Source organism: Callorhinus ursinus, unplaced genomic scaffold, assembly GCF_003265705.2.
Source record: "Callorhinus ursinus isolate GAN/ISIS: 27379988/994484 unplaced genomic scaffold, GSC_fseal_2.0 scaffold13, whole genome shotgun sequence".
NCBI classification, from domain to species: domain Eukaryota; kingdom Metazoa; phylum Chordata; class Mammalia; order Carnivora; family Otariidae; genus Callorhinus; species Callorhinus ursinus.
Genome location: NW_027397075.1, coordinates 22,243,572 through 22,258,306, shown reverse-complemented (window position 1 = coordinate 22,258,306; position 14,735 = coordinate 22,243,572). Strand labels below are relative to the sequence as shown.

The window sequence follows — 14,735 nt, the reverse complement described above, 5'->3', positions numbered from 1 at the left end:
ATAACTCTTCTTGCATGAAACTCTTGGTTTTATTCTTCAGCTGATGATATAAACATGTAAAACAGTATCTTTGTCTCTTAGATCATCTGCTTCTGAATGGAATGAGATGTGTTTATCTTCTTCAGAAATAATTTCCCTAATTGTGATACAACTAATTTTGTTATTCTCAATACAGGATGGCATTTTCCGTGGCCCAAGGATCACAGGGGTTATCTGAACTCCAGAGAAACAAAGGATTTGTTTTTCATGACATTCACAAATACAACCTATTCTAGAAAATATCACCTATTTGAATAAATAAGGAAGTGTTCCGAAAATTTTACTTAATTCGCTGCAAAAATGGGAGGATCTTAAACTCCAGATTTTATAACAGAGAAAATAATATTGTTGGCAGCCTTCAAGAAAATACTATTTGGAAATGTACTGTATTTCAAATTATTAGCACTTACTTATAATAACGCAACATTCTTGGAATGTAAATTTACTAATTGAAAAAAAAAAACATTATAATAACAAACCAGCATGAGTTACTACATGTATGGGGAATGCTAGGGTTCTCGATGTATTCCTACTTCTTAATGACCTTTTCCTTTTGAGCATTTATAAAGCATTCACCTTAAAAACGGCAATTATTTACATCTATAAGTGGTCTTGAAATTGTGGTTTTGGGGGCCACGATACATGTAGTTAAAAAAGGAAGAGTGGCCTGTATAAGATGTACCTAGTTAGACTCCTGATCCTCTCTCTGGCAAATCCCTGTGGTGTACAGACTCCATTAAAAAGAAGTTCTGATCCTCAGTCCCCCCACCTTTAAAAAAACCATCAGGGATGCTATCGCAAAAGGTCATTCCAAACATGCAGTGCACATACACAGCAGATGTTCAATAAGCTAATACCCATCCATCAAAGATCAACGCCTCCCTATTTGGCTCCAGCCACACCAACCTTCTCAGAGTCTGAGGGTGGAACTGGGCTCATTCCTGCCTCAGGGTTTTACACTAACTGCTCTCCGTGTCTGGAAAGTTCGTCCCCTCCACTTCCACAATAGCTGCCTCCTTCTTAGCATTCAGCTGTCGGGTCGACCATCACTTCCCCGCACATCCTGTCCGTAGAAGACCATATCTTCAAAGGTAGCTGCAACAGTATCTCCTGTCTCCCATGGTCTTGACTACAACGGGGAAGGGGGAGTCGACATCACTACCTCTTCAACCGGTGCTGGCTCGGAATGCCTAACCAGGAAGCCTATGACAGAGACGATGTGTGGTTCCTGGAACCAGGCCATAAAAGGAGACGCATGCACGAGCGATCGCAGCAGCATTACAGCCCCAAACTGGAAGCAAACCAAATGTCCGTCGACTGCTGAATGGATAAACAAAATGTGGCATATCCATATAATGGAATATTATTTGGCCATTAAAAGGAATGAAGTACCAAGAAAATGCTAAAAACATGGATGAATCTTGAAAACCTACAACGTGAAAGAAGCCAGACACAATCGGCCCCCTATCACAGGACTCCATTGATAGGAAATGTCCAGGAGAGGCACATGTGTAGAGACAGAAAGTGGATTGTGGCTGCCTGGGGGGAGAGGAGCTAATGGGTATGGGTTTTGTTGTCGGAGTGATGAAAATACTCTGGAATTAGACGGTGCTGACAGTCGCACAACTCTGTGAGCATAATAAAAACCACCGCTGAATGTTATGGTAGGTGGCCTGAACTCTAATAAAATTATTAAAAATATACTTTGAAAAGGACTTCGCAAAAAACTAGTAAAACATTTCTTAATGGTTTACTACGTGAACAACAACAAAAAAACCTAACAAAACAAAACAAAATGAAACAAGGGGAAACAGCCTGTGACTCGTTCCCCAGGACATTCACTTGTGGAACCCAAGGCCGAAGAGGTCTGGACCACCTAGCTAGGCTGAGGCTCTCGGTCAAGGCTACAGGTGACGGCCAGTCAGGGTAGCAGCGGGCAGAAGCACTAACTGTCAGACAGATGAGTGAGGATGCTTCCTCGTGCCAGCCTCCAGCCACAGTCACCCGCTGCTGGGAAGTCCTTCTGGTTGAGGCCCCACATGCTGTGGGGCAGAGATAAGACATCCCTGCTGTCCCCAGACTATTCTTGACTCTGAACCAGAGAGCACATGAAATGCTTTTTTCACCATTAGGATTTGGAGTGCTTTGTTACAAGGCCATAGTAATTTGAACTCTATCTAAAATAGCCACCACACCACACCCTTCCCTTTATTCAGCTTTATTTTTCTCCCTGGCCCTCCTAGTCATTAGATGACATTAGGGTATTTACTTCTTTTTATTGTTTTACTCCAGAGAGCGGGGTCTTTTGTGTCTTGCTCCTGTAACCACATCACTCAGACAAATACCCAATACATAGGAGATATGTAATATATATTTGTTGAATAAACAAATTAACGAATTATGGGGAGGTCACTGGTTGGGACTTGCTTTGGCATGAATTCCAAGATGTAGCTACTGTCCTTTCATTACCTTTCCCTATAAAATACTTTCCAATAATGAAGTATGGAAATCCACAACACTGCGAATGTCAATTATCATTGTTTCTTTGTTTCGAAGGAAAATCCAAGATGGCTTATAAAACTGCAAACATTCCTGCTGATGCTCTTCAATTACTTGAGTTAAATAAATGAATCAAAATGGGCGTAATCAAGAAATAAAATGTATGTGGCCAAAACATAAAAATTGACTTACTCTACTGAAGTTAGGACCCTTGTGCTCATAAAATTTAATTGCTACATATTTTTGCTCTATAATCCCATGCTAAACAAGTGAGAGCAAAATAGATGTGATTTGTGTTGGTGGAATTTAAGAAACAAGACAAACGAGCAAAGGGAAAAAAAGAGGGAGAAAAACCAAGAAACAAACTCTTAACTCTAGAGAACACACTGATGATCACCAGAGGGGAGGTGGGGGGGGACGGGGGAAATAGGTGATGGGGATTAGTAAGAGTCCACTTATCATGATAAGCACTGAATTATGTACGGAAATGTTGAATCATTATATTATATACCTGAAATTGACATAACACTGCATGTTAACTATACTGGAATTAATAATAAGACACAGTAGACACCGCAATGTTTTTTAATGCTAAATGGTTTACTTTTTGCAAAACATATGGCCATATTAGATTTTTCCTCCGAATGAAAGCATAGCGTACCTCTGGTGCCAGATATTCTGGTGTGCCACAGAATGTCTTCATGGTGGCTGCATCTGTGATCCCTTCTTTGCAAAGTCCAAAATCTGTAATTTTTATGTGGCCATCTTTATCCAGCATTAAATTCTCCAACTGTGTAGTAAGAAAAATGACATAATTTGTTTTATAGTTTTCAAAAATAGGAAAATACTGTTTTGAAAAATTATTGAATGCTGAGTAAGGTATTTTGGAAAGAGGACATAGCTGTAGTTAATAGAACTTGCAGCACTTACAAACCCTATAGCTTCCTAACTCGTGTAAAAAGAAATATGTTTTATCAAATACTTCACGATGATAAAATTATTGATTTTTAAACCAACAGGAGTAAGAGCCATTATTGTGTAAGCTCTGAGAACTAAAACCTAAATAACTTTCCAAAGCAAACAGAAATCCTTCTTTTTTTTTTCTTAATAAATGGTGATCTAAACAATCCCAAAGAGACGAGCATCTTCTTCTAGATATATACAGATGGTTTTCAACAATTGCTCTTGGGAATCTATTGCTATTATAAAATATTCACTTACAGAAATGTTTTTTGGTGGTTGTTGTAAATCAAACCTAAATCTTATTTTGTAAGGTAAGGCGATATCCTCTTTTGAAGATCTTTGTAATAAAGAAATACCAACCCTTTTAAACATAAAAAGAAAAAGAATATCAAAGTCAAACATTCAACAGTTAATGAAAATATATAGCACAAATATTATAAAACTGGAATCTCTTTGAACCCATTAATTCAAAAACACCGAAGAGAATTTTAAAGATTTAACCAAGTAGCAAGATCAATTGCCTCAAGTGAAAATTATAAAATGTAAGAGGGAAAGGAGTTTGTGCAAAATCAATGCAATTAAAAATAGCAACAATAACTGATCTTTTCCTCCCAATGTGAACCCAACCTTATGATTATCATCACACAAAGATACATATGAGGTCTAGCTTGTGATCCTATAGCTTTATATAGACAAGGCTCCTAAGCTTGCTCAGTCATCTAGATGTAACCTAAAGGTACATACAAGAAACACATACACAAGAAACACAGGTGAAAAATGTATTAGCAGGAAAAATGACAATCAGCTTATTTAAGGAGTGAAGACTTACTCTCCTTCATGTGATGACATATGACAGTGCTTACCTGAACTCTGAAGTCAATATCAATTTCAAAACAGAACTCCATATAAGAATATAAACAGATATCAATCATAGAAAATGGGATATGTCACAGTATCCAAAGTCTTATACGCGAGAAACCAAATACAGTTAAGGAGGTAATGCTCACTGAAGGAAAGAGAACAGACCTGTCTTTGGGTACAGTACTAGCTGAACTAAATGCTCAGTACACGTCTCATGAACTGTACAGACTTCGGTGAAGTGAGTTTTTCACTGGTCTACAGGAAGGTGAACGAACTCTAAATATATTTTGAACCTTTCAAAAATACAAGTTCTTTTATTTTATCTAAATTCAGATATCATGCATCTTCCTTACGCTCCTCTACTAACTGGAACCTAAAAATCAAGCCTAATTTACACAGATGGCAACCGGGCCTGAATACTGAAGCCAGTCAGAAACATCAAGAAAGACTCTCTCTGTCTACTTCCCTTTCTTCCGACCACCACTCCCTGCTTTGTTCTTTCTTTTCTTTATGCTTCTGGTTGTCTATCCTTTCGCCTTCTCTTTCAGAAACACCCTCCTCTTCTCTCTCTACTGAGAAGTATATACCAGGAGAGTCTATTATTTTGCTGAATGAAAATATAAATGCTCTGCTCTCTTCATTTTAAAGAATGTGCATATTGTTTTAATATATGAATATTATCATATATAAAAACAAAACCAAATTAAATTCTTCAAATGCTGAAAGGTCTTTTAAAAATATTTAGTAAATCTCTTTTATTAACGTAATACATAAAAATTCTTATAAAAACTTCAAATAATACATAATAGTACTGAAGAGAACGTGAATGTGCCGTCTATAGTCCATTCCATTCCCACTCCTCTCTACATGCTTTATATGCACTGGAAAGTATTCACGGAAACATGATGGCATGCACCATTTCTCTACATTTTGACAAGGCTATCAGGAAGCGAATGGAGACAGAAGTTTTTTAAAAAACACTGTTTTTTTAATACCAAAAAGTGTGTATATTTTTTAAAATCCCGATTTGCACCTTGTTCTCTAGCCTCCTATCTCGGCTCTAAGATGCCAGGGATGGAGGGATGAGGAAGGAACTGAGACGCAGGAGAGAGTTGGAAAAACGAACAGGGTGAACATGACCAAGAGTCTCAGTCGGCCCAGAACTGAGGGGGTTTCCCAGGATGCAGGACTTACAAGTTCTGTAACTGGGGAAGTCTGGGGCAAACCAGGACAGTTGGTCTTCCTACTTGTTTTATAAATATGGAGTCAAGTCAGAGAATGCATATGTCAACTCAAGCTTTCCCTTACTCACTGTGAGACTTTGGGCATGTTGTTGATTTCTATGTCTCTCAACTTCGTCTATGAAACAGAGGTAAATAACAGTAGCATCCAACGTGGCTGCTTTGAGAATTAGAGATACCGAATGTGGAACTTTACACACCGCACACATTCAATAAATGTATTGATCTTTATTAAACATGGAGAGCTTAATGGCTGAATTATAAGTTATCACAATGGTGTGTGCTCTTCGAGACAACACAGGAAAGTTCAGGAATGGAACTTCCTGAGAACTAAAACCTAAATAACTTTTCAAAGCAAACAGCAATCCTTTTTTTTTCCTTAATAAATTGTGATCTAAACAATCCCAAAGAGATGAGCATCTTTGAGCAGCTCAGTGACTTTGTTAAAAATACTGTCAATATGCAATAATTTCTATTGAATAAAACAACAAAACACAAATACTTCATAATTTTTGAGACAGTTTTTTCATGGTGTCCACCTTCTCCCATCATTTATTTTTGCTCTCTGGACATCCTGAAATGTCATTTTACCAAGCGCAACTGACAAAAACAACTTATTCATCAAAAAGAATCAACAATAGTCAGAGCTGTATCACTTTACAGAAAGTATATCCCCAAACGTACTCTTGTATAAGGATAAATCGGGGGTAACTAAACATCCAGTCTTGTTTAAAAATAAGTAATAATTCAACACAGATGCATAACAAAGTTTCTGTAAAATATTAAGAACCATCAGCGTTGTGATTAACGAATGTGGAAGATGCACAGAATCACCTGGAAGTCTTTTCACAGCCGATCAATGGCTTAGATCGGATCAAAATCACCTGGAAATCACTTCCTCTGTGCATTTAACACTAAAGGAGATTTAGTCACACATTCTGTGTCAAGAAGAAATTAAAACATTTACACATGATCTCTCCTTGGTTCTCTTTCCTCAACTTCATGTCTGTCCTTCTTGCTTGGGTTGGCTGCAAAGTGCACAATGCACAGTGTCGCTGACTGCTCAGGTACTCTCCATTTATAAATTCCAAATCCATCTGTTTTTACCTCCAATCAATCTTAGTTTCCAAGACTGAGAGCAGGCATTATGTTTATTCTCCATGGATGCATCCACTGGCAAAAGCCATGGAAGTCAAATAGGAGGTTTGAGAGAAAAGATTATATATTAAAAATTCGAGTGATGCTTACTCTTTGTCCAGTTAGAGGGGGTTGCTTTCTAACAGTTCATTCTTTGAGAAGAGAGAAAATATTAGACCTATACCTCACAGAATTCCCATAAAAAAAGGCAACATTTTTCCCCAATAGAAGCGGACAGCCATTACCTGATAGACGGTCTTGATTCAGTGTATATACAAAAAAAAAATATAGTAGATTTTGACATCTTTTTTCCCTCTGTGCTTTGTGGACAACAAATCAGAGCAAGAAAGTACTATGCTCCTTCTTGTTCTTGCTGGTGCCCCATAGAATTAAACTCTAAAAATCCTTGCTGCCTTTAATACAGTGCTTCTCAGCACTTCACAGTACAATAAAAAATGAAATGTGTAGGGCGTAAGCAGGATCAGCAGACGGGCTGCTTGAAGCCAGAACTGACTGGCCCAGAGGCGCCATGGCTCGGGCTCACCTGTAACCCATTTGTGGTGCGCAGGCTGGGAAGCTTTGCTCTGATGTACACCAGGCTGGGTAGGCTGGCTAAGTTTTGTATACTCTCTAATAGTCTAATATAGACACACATTCTAGTGTCTCGCTACCATACATATCTCTTAGTTATCATTTCATTTAAATGGCTGACACCGTGATTCAACAAAGGAACGAAATCAGCAGTTCCTAAGTGCTCTGATGGCTGTCAGAGCAGGTATGAACAATCCCCTTCACTCACTCTTACGCCCCATTTTGGCTCAGTTACATCAAACCCAATGTTCGATACCCAGACTGCCTCCGGCCCGAGAATGAAGTCAGGAATCTGTCCTCTGCATATTGCATTCTCAGGTTTAGGGCTACCAAAGTGCCAACATGTCATACAAGTTAACCTGCAGGACCTTAATGCCCCTGAAGTTCAGAGTGTGGAAATACTGAAGGAAAACACGTCTCCACTTTCAACCTGCCTAAGCTAGAAAAGGATTCATAATGTACAATGGCAGAGACCCCACTAAGGTGGCCAGGCTGCTTAAGAACTAGACTACACATAAGGAATGCAGCCCAATAGTACAATGTAATTTTAGAGGGTGAAGGGGTTCTTAATAGCAGTGGCTTAAAATTTTTATAGAAGAGGGAATCCAGGGTGATTGGTTAGAAGTTGTAGCTGGGGGATGAGTCTCGAGACTTGGTAGGTAAAGCAACAAGAACCCTGCTCTTGGTTAGACCGCAGGCTTATCTGGGGCAAGCGCTAGGGAGCTGATGAAGGCTGAGAAGATTCTCAGCCCATCCTTTTGTGCTGGCACAGAGACCTGGAAATTACCTAAATCTAGCTGTTGGTTTCTCGTGTTAATAACGTAAATGGTTACATTACCCATTAAACTCTCTAATTAGGCAGAAAACAAGATTAGATGAATCACCAATAGAATGTAGTAGCGATTTATGTACGATTTTCTGCCCCTTGCCCTGTTATAATCTCTCGGAGAAGTTAATTCTTCAAGAATTCCAGAATCCTTATATGCACTTTTGCATATGTCCCTATTCAGCCTAATCTGTACTTGGATGGCATGGCCTTTGAAAAGAAAGCTTTCACTTGCAAAGTAAGAACTAAGCAGAAAGGAAGATTTTAATATAGTTTGCATTACTGACGAAATCTTAAAAGAGATTTCTTCAAATTTTGACGCTATCATGAAGATATACCAGTTTTTCCTAAGAAATCACAAGGAATCTGGGTCCTTCCTAAAACAGAATTTCGTATTATGACATATATCGATAAACCAAGCAAACTTACTTTTAGAAGTGTAACAAAGTGTAATAATTTATCTGCTGCTATGAACACCAACTGTTTAGGAACTATGAATTGATAAAATATCTTAAATTAACTTGCACATGAAGTAAGGCTTTCCCTCCAAAGATAAATCGATTTGCGTTTGAATAAACATAAGGTCATTAGTAAGGAGATGATCAAGACAAATCTGAGCCTGATCAATTAAAGTGGGCACCTAAATCAGTTTCTGATGATGACGTTTTTAATGTATCTGGTATAAATATATTTAAAACATCCATTCTTTATCTTTGGCAGCTTTATCTGAATTTTAGATTTACAAAGATCTCCCGGAGTTACTCCAGTGCATTCCTTCCCCCACGCAGACTTCATTACAACGCCACAAAGGCAGAAGGTGTAAGGAGCAGGACACTGGGCCTGGAGCTAGGATTCAGGGTTTCCATAATCTTGACCATATCACCAACTTAGTCCTGGACTTCAAGTAAGTCACCTCCTAGGCTTCCAGGTTTCCATGACCTACCTGTCAAGTACAGACCAGCTTGAAATATCAACGATCCCACCTACAGGATCCTACAGGATCGCATTCTATTACGCAAAATCCTGGGCGCTAGAGATACAAATAACACTTGTATAAATTTGAATGCTTGGCTTTTAACATTACATGTATTCTTCTTGGTGTATATTCGTGTGGCTTCTGTCCTGTGTTATATACTTACTTAGGCCTTAAGTTAATTCTACATTAAAAAAAATAAACTTAAGAGAGCAGAGACCACCTAACTGTCTAGTAAAGTGCATATGGTAACTGCATGGACTGGTATTTATACATACTGCTGTTTAAGAATTTTGGTCATCAGAAAGGACAGGGCAATGAAACTCCTACCAAGTGCACTTTGATATACCAACATCCAACATGTTGATTCATTTAAGAAGAAATGATTAACAAAGACTACTGACTGACCAAGACCATCCCCATTATATCATTCTCTAATCAGGGCTGGCAATCAAATGGGCATTCTTTCCCTTGTTTCTTTAGGTTAATAGTTCCTACTTTCAGCCTAAGCATTTTGAATGTGTTACTGAGTACCTCCAAATTATTCTCATTTCCTTAAATCGAAGAAACCCTCCCCTTTTTTTCACCACAAGTAGGATCCATAAAACGTAACACTTCACGCTTGGGGAGAGCAGCCTCCGAGAAGAGCTAACTATTTCTTTTTTTTTTTTTTTTAAAGATTTTTATTTATTTATTTAACAGAGATAGAGAGCACAAGTAGGCAGAGCGGCAGACAGAGGGAGAGGGAGAAGCAGGCTCTCCGCCGAGCAGGGAGCCCGATGTGGGGCTCGATCCCAGGACCCCGGGATCATGACCTGAGCCGAAGGCAACCGCTTAACCGACTGAGCCACTCAGGCACCCCGAAGAGCTATTTCTAAGTAAGTTTGGAAATGCCATGTAACTTACTAAGCTTCATCATGCCAAATAACTATTTTCTTTAAAAAACATCTAGATTCAAGACATGTAAACATCATCGGATTATTTGGCCACACAGACATCAACTACAGAGGCTTAATTCTTTCACATGCCTGGTTATAAAGACTTCAGGCTAAATATAATCATACTGTTGATCTGGATTCATCTCCGGTGCACTTTGGCATTTGGACGGCTGCTCATCCCTGATCTAGGTGGTTCAGAGTTGCACAGTTCATTTTTCCTATAGTATTTATAGCTTCTTTTAAACTTTAATGCAAATATGCTATACAAACATACATACTATAAATTTCATTGTCAGCGTAGAGAATAATACTTTGCGAGGAGGTTATGCCTTAAGGTCATTCACAGCATAAAGGTACATGATAAGAACACCCTAGAGAGAACCTAGACAAGTGCTTAGATAGACAGCTTAGGAACCACAGGCATTTGAAAGGAGGTGGGAGTGAGGAGATAAGTGTGATTTCTTTTACAGTATGTAGATATGTTCCGTACAGATGGGATTTCATAAAAGACTTCTAGTTCTCCAAATCAAATCATACTTTAAATGAACTAATATTTAATAAATTCAGCAACTCTGTATCAAATCTTAGTAAGTCAAGATTACTATATGATTTACTTTTTACAAAAGTAAGATAGTCACATTTAGGATGTGTTCAAAATGTGTCAGGGTACACATTTCCTTAACGTGGTCAATCTCATTCAAAACAGGTCATGAGCATTACCACTACCTTTTATGAGCTACTCCAGGGCTAAGCAAACTATGGTCCATAAGTGAAATCTAGCCTACTGCTCGTTTTTGTAAATAAGGTTTTATCAGAACATAGCCAGCCGCGCTCAAGCACCTACCGCCCTGCAGGAGCGGAATGGAGCAGTTGCAGAAGTAACAATGGGCAACGAAGCCCATTGAAAGTATGTCAGTCCCTGAGCTGTTCCAAGGGTCTCATCAGGAAGGAACTCAGAGAAGTCAAGTCACTACTGCCCATAAAACAATATGGCACTTTTTGAAATGGAAACTAAATGAATTAATAAAAGGCTATATTAAAATGCTCCAGGTATTTAAACCCACCACAAAGTGAAGACAAAAATCAAATTAAATATTTCCCCCCAATAAATATCTTACATATGATAAGTTTCTCCATAACACATCACAGCGTCGATAGTAGGATGTAATAATGAAATCTACTTTAGAATGTCCCTGGCAAAGTCACTTGGCTCTTAATTGAATGTTTACCATTACTCATAAATTTCCAGAAAAATAAAACTATTATTGGTAAGTCAGAGCAGTCAAGCAGAAATTATGGCGCACGTCAAAAACTCAGACATAAAGGAACTATGTACGTATCAGTGAATGGAATTCCTGTCAAATGCGATGAACTACATTCTTAAACAGAGTGCTTCTTTTTTCCCAACTAAATCTGCTTTTCTCCAAACTGTGTAACTTTGTAATTACTTTGTGTTTGTCCCTACAGTCTCTGCAAAAACAAATTTTGATTACTTTTTTTTTTTTTTACCTTGAGATCACGGTACACAATCTTTCCGGAATGTAGATAGTCCAAAGCAGAGACAATTTCTGCACCATAGAAACGTGTGCGGTCCTCGGAGAACACCCGCTCTCTCGACAAATGGAAAAACAGCTGCAGGGTAAACAGCAGGGACAGGATTGTAATAATTACTGATTTAGTGGGGGAAATTAACACAAACATGCAACACCTCCCATCACCATATTGTGATGATAGATGGTGCGCTCTCAGTGGGCACCGAGCACTTTTACACAGCTGCTGCTTATCTTCTCCAGGTTTCCAAGGGGAGACTGCGAGCTGTTAAATCAGCGTTTTAATCAATATACCAATCTTGTTGAAGGCATTCTGCTTGCTACCCATTTAACCTTCACTTACCAGAGGAAAAAAGTATGCATCATCAGATTGCATTTCCCCCTTGCTATACTGTTGCTTCACTCTTTCAAGGATGAGGCATTGAGACATGATTAAAATAAATGTACACAACAGAGATGTAGTATTTCTACTTAATTATTTGATTTACATTTGATTTCAAAGAAAGGACTGCTGATTTGCTAAAACTGATGGATGTGAACTTGTTATATTCTACAACCGTCCTTGCTTCCTCAGATCCCTAGAAATGTTTTCAAAGTTTCAATCAATGTTTTCTACAATGACAAACCGTAATGCTTCAAGTTTTCACTTTAGTAATGGCCAAAAGGGACTGAGAAGCTCCTGTTATTTCCCCTTATAGTTCTACTTCAGTAATAACCACCACACCAACCTCCCCTCATATAATCATTTAAACCACACGCTCTTTCACTTCTATTCATCACCTATAGGACAGACCACTCCGCAGTCAACAGGCATTTCCTGGGAGCTCACTGTGTCCACACACTCAACTCTTCATTTAGGCCAGCTCCTCATTTACGGAACTGCCCATCTCATCTCAGTTCAACAACACATATGGGGAAGGAGCAGGTTCCAGGCAGTATGATTTGACTTCCAATGTACTATCTCATTGTATTAAGAAATCCACCAAGAACAATGAAAGACTGTTGACAGTGCTGATACACTGCTCGGTATCACAGTAGGTACCCAATACACGACTGTGGATAAAGAAATGAACCAATCAATCGGTGTATCCTTGACTACAAGACCACAAATTAACTACACCTTCACATGGATTATGGACTCTTAGCACTCTGACAAGTGTGTAAGAATGACAGTTAACCAAGATTTGTTCCTCACACACCAAATCATAATTTAGGCAACATAAAATAGATTTCTTCTGACAGATTTCTTCCCTTTTTCCACCTCCACTGAAGAGTCTATCATTATTTCAAGATCTATTTTATGCATAACCCATTTTATGCATAACCCATCACAATAAAGAGCAGGAGGGAATATAACTTAACAATTGCCAAAAAAGACTGGCTTAACACTAGTTATAGTAAAACTAAAATACTTGGCAGATAGTCTCTAAACTCTAATGCTCTCTACTATCTTGTCATATTTTATCAAATCTAAGATGTTCTTGATTGTAACTCCATCATCATTTTAATAGTAAGAAACAAAAAAAGTAGTCAATTAAAGCTATAATAAACCATCAAATATCAAAGGCATTCCGACTGCAGAAATGTTAAATATGTCTTACAAATGATCCAATATAGTATGCCAAAAATCAAACCAATGCATACAATTACTCAGAGATATTTCTTAAAATTTACTCATTTTATACAAGCAGATATAATATTCTTAATGCATTACCATTCAAATGAGGATGAGAAGTAGAAATAAGTATAGATCATCAGTAAAGCCATTCTGAAAAATTTCTGGGTCAGAATAATCTCTGCCATGCTTTATTCAAAGTATCACTAACTTGGATGAAGGAACCCCTATGATCTCTATGTAGATTTATAGCAATCTTCTAATGGGGTGAAAATATAAACAATATTTCTAAATTTTATAAAAATAATGTCAAGCCTACTACTTACTCATCTACTCTATAAAAGACATAGATAGAGCCTCCCTAAATCAATATAATACATGCAGGCTTCTAGATCTTTATTTAGACCATATTCTTCAATTTGTCTCCCAGCCAATTTCTATAAAAATATCAGCTAAAAAAATGATACTTAAGAAGAACTCTATTTCTCAATCTGCTGTCCTCTGATGTCTACCCTTATTACCTTACAGAACTGATTCTTGCTAAGATAACCAAGAATCTCTTAATTGCCAAATCCAATGATCTATTTATACTCTGCACTTCTTCCTGGTCTGCACCTGAGGACATTGGCTCTTGGCCTCCTCCTTGAACATATTCCTTGGCTTTGGTGATTCAGCTCTCTCCTGATTTTCTCCCTAAATCTCTGGATATTCCTTCTCAGTTTCTACTTTGGCTTTGAACCAACTTTCCATTTAGTGAGGATTAATTATTTTAAAGTCACTGTATTGGGCACTAGGAAGAGAAAAAGATGGCATACAGATTAGAGAAATCATATAAAAAAATAAAAGACTAAAATACAAGGGAAAAGGGGGAAGGACACAGACAATTAAAATGAGAGGAATACAAATGAATACAGTTCATGAAAATATGCCACCTTATAATAATCAATGAAGGCAAGATAAAAACATAAATGAGACAATTTAGCATATCCAGAAATAGCATTTCAGTGGAAATGTCGGGAGATGAGTATCTTTATACACTGGTAGCTGGGATGTAAGCAGACAGCAGAAACTCTTCACAGGGCAAATGGCAATAGATACTAAAAGGACCATAGTTGTTCTTCTAGAAATTTCCTTTTAAAAAAAGGAAATGCAGAAGTCTTCTACGAAAGGATATTCTCTGTAGCAGTATATATGAAAAAAATGCAAAAGACAGCCTTCATACTATGTTGAAAAATAAAGTTAGATTTTCATCTAATACTGTATCAAAATAAATTTCTGATATAACTCATAGTTAAATATAAAATATTCAACTAATTGAAAAACTAGAAAATAAGGATAAAAAGTTCATGGGACCAGGCTTACCCTCTTGCCCTACACAACTGGGCAAAAACACATAAAACAAAAAAATGGTAACTGGGAAAAGTATATAACAGAATTCTCTTCAGATATTGGACAATAGGCAGTGCAGGACCAAGATCTTTGTGAAGAGAGAAACTAATGAG

At 37.8% G+C, this 14,735-nt stretch overlaps 1 protein-coding gene across 3 annotated transcripts in view; it reads right to left on the bottom strand.

Annotated features, from left to right (window-relative positions):
* AKT3 (AKT serine/threonine kinase 3) overlaps positions 1-14,735 on the bottom strand; it is a 318,344-nt gene that overhangs the window by 66,971 nt on the left and 236,638 nt on the right. For all 3 annotated transcript variants that reach the window (XM_025877589.2, XM_073899912.1, XM_073899913.1), the window contains 2 exons: positions 11,578-11,700; positions 3,200-3,328 (listed from right to left, as the gene is read on the bottom strand). In XM_025877589.2, coding sequence (XP_025733374.1) covers positions 3,200-3,328; positions 11,578-11,700 — 252 coding nt within the window. The remainder of the gene's footprint in view (positions 1-3,199; positions 3,329-11,577; positions 11,701-14,735) is intronic.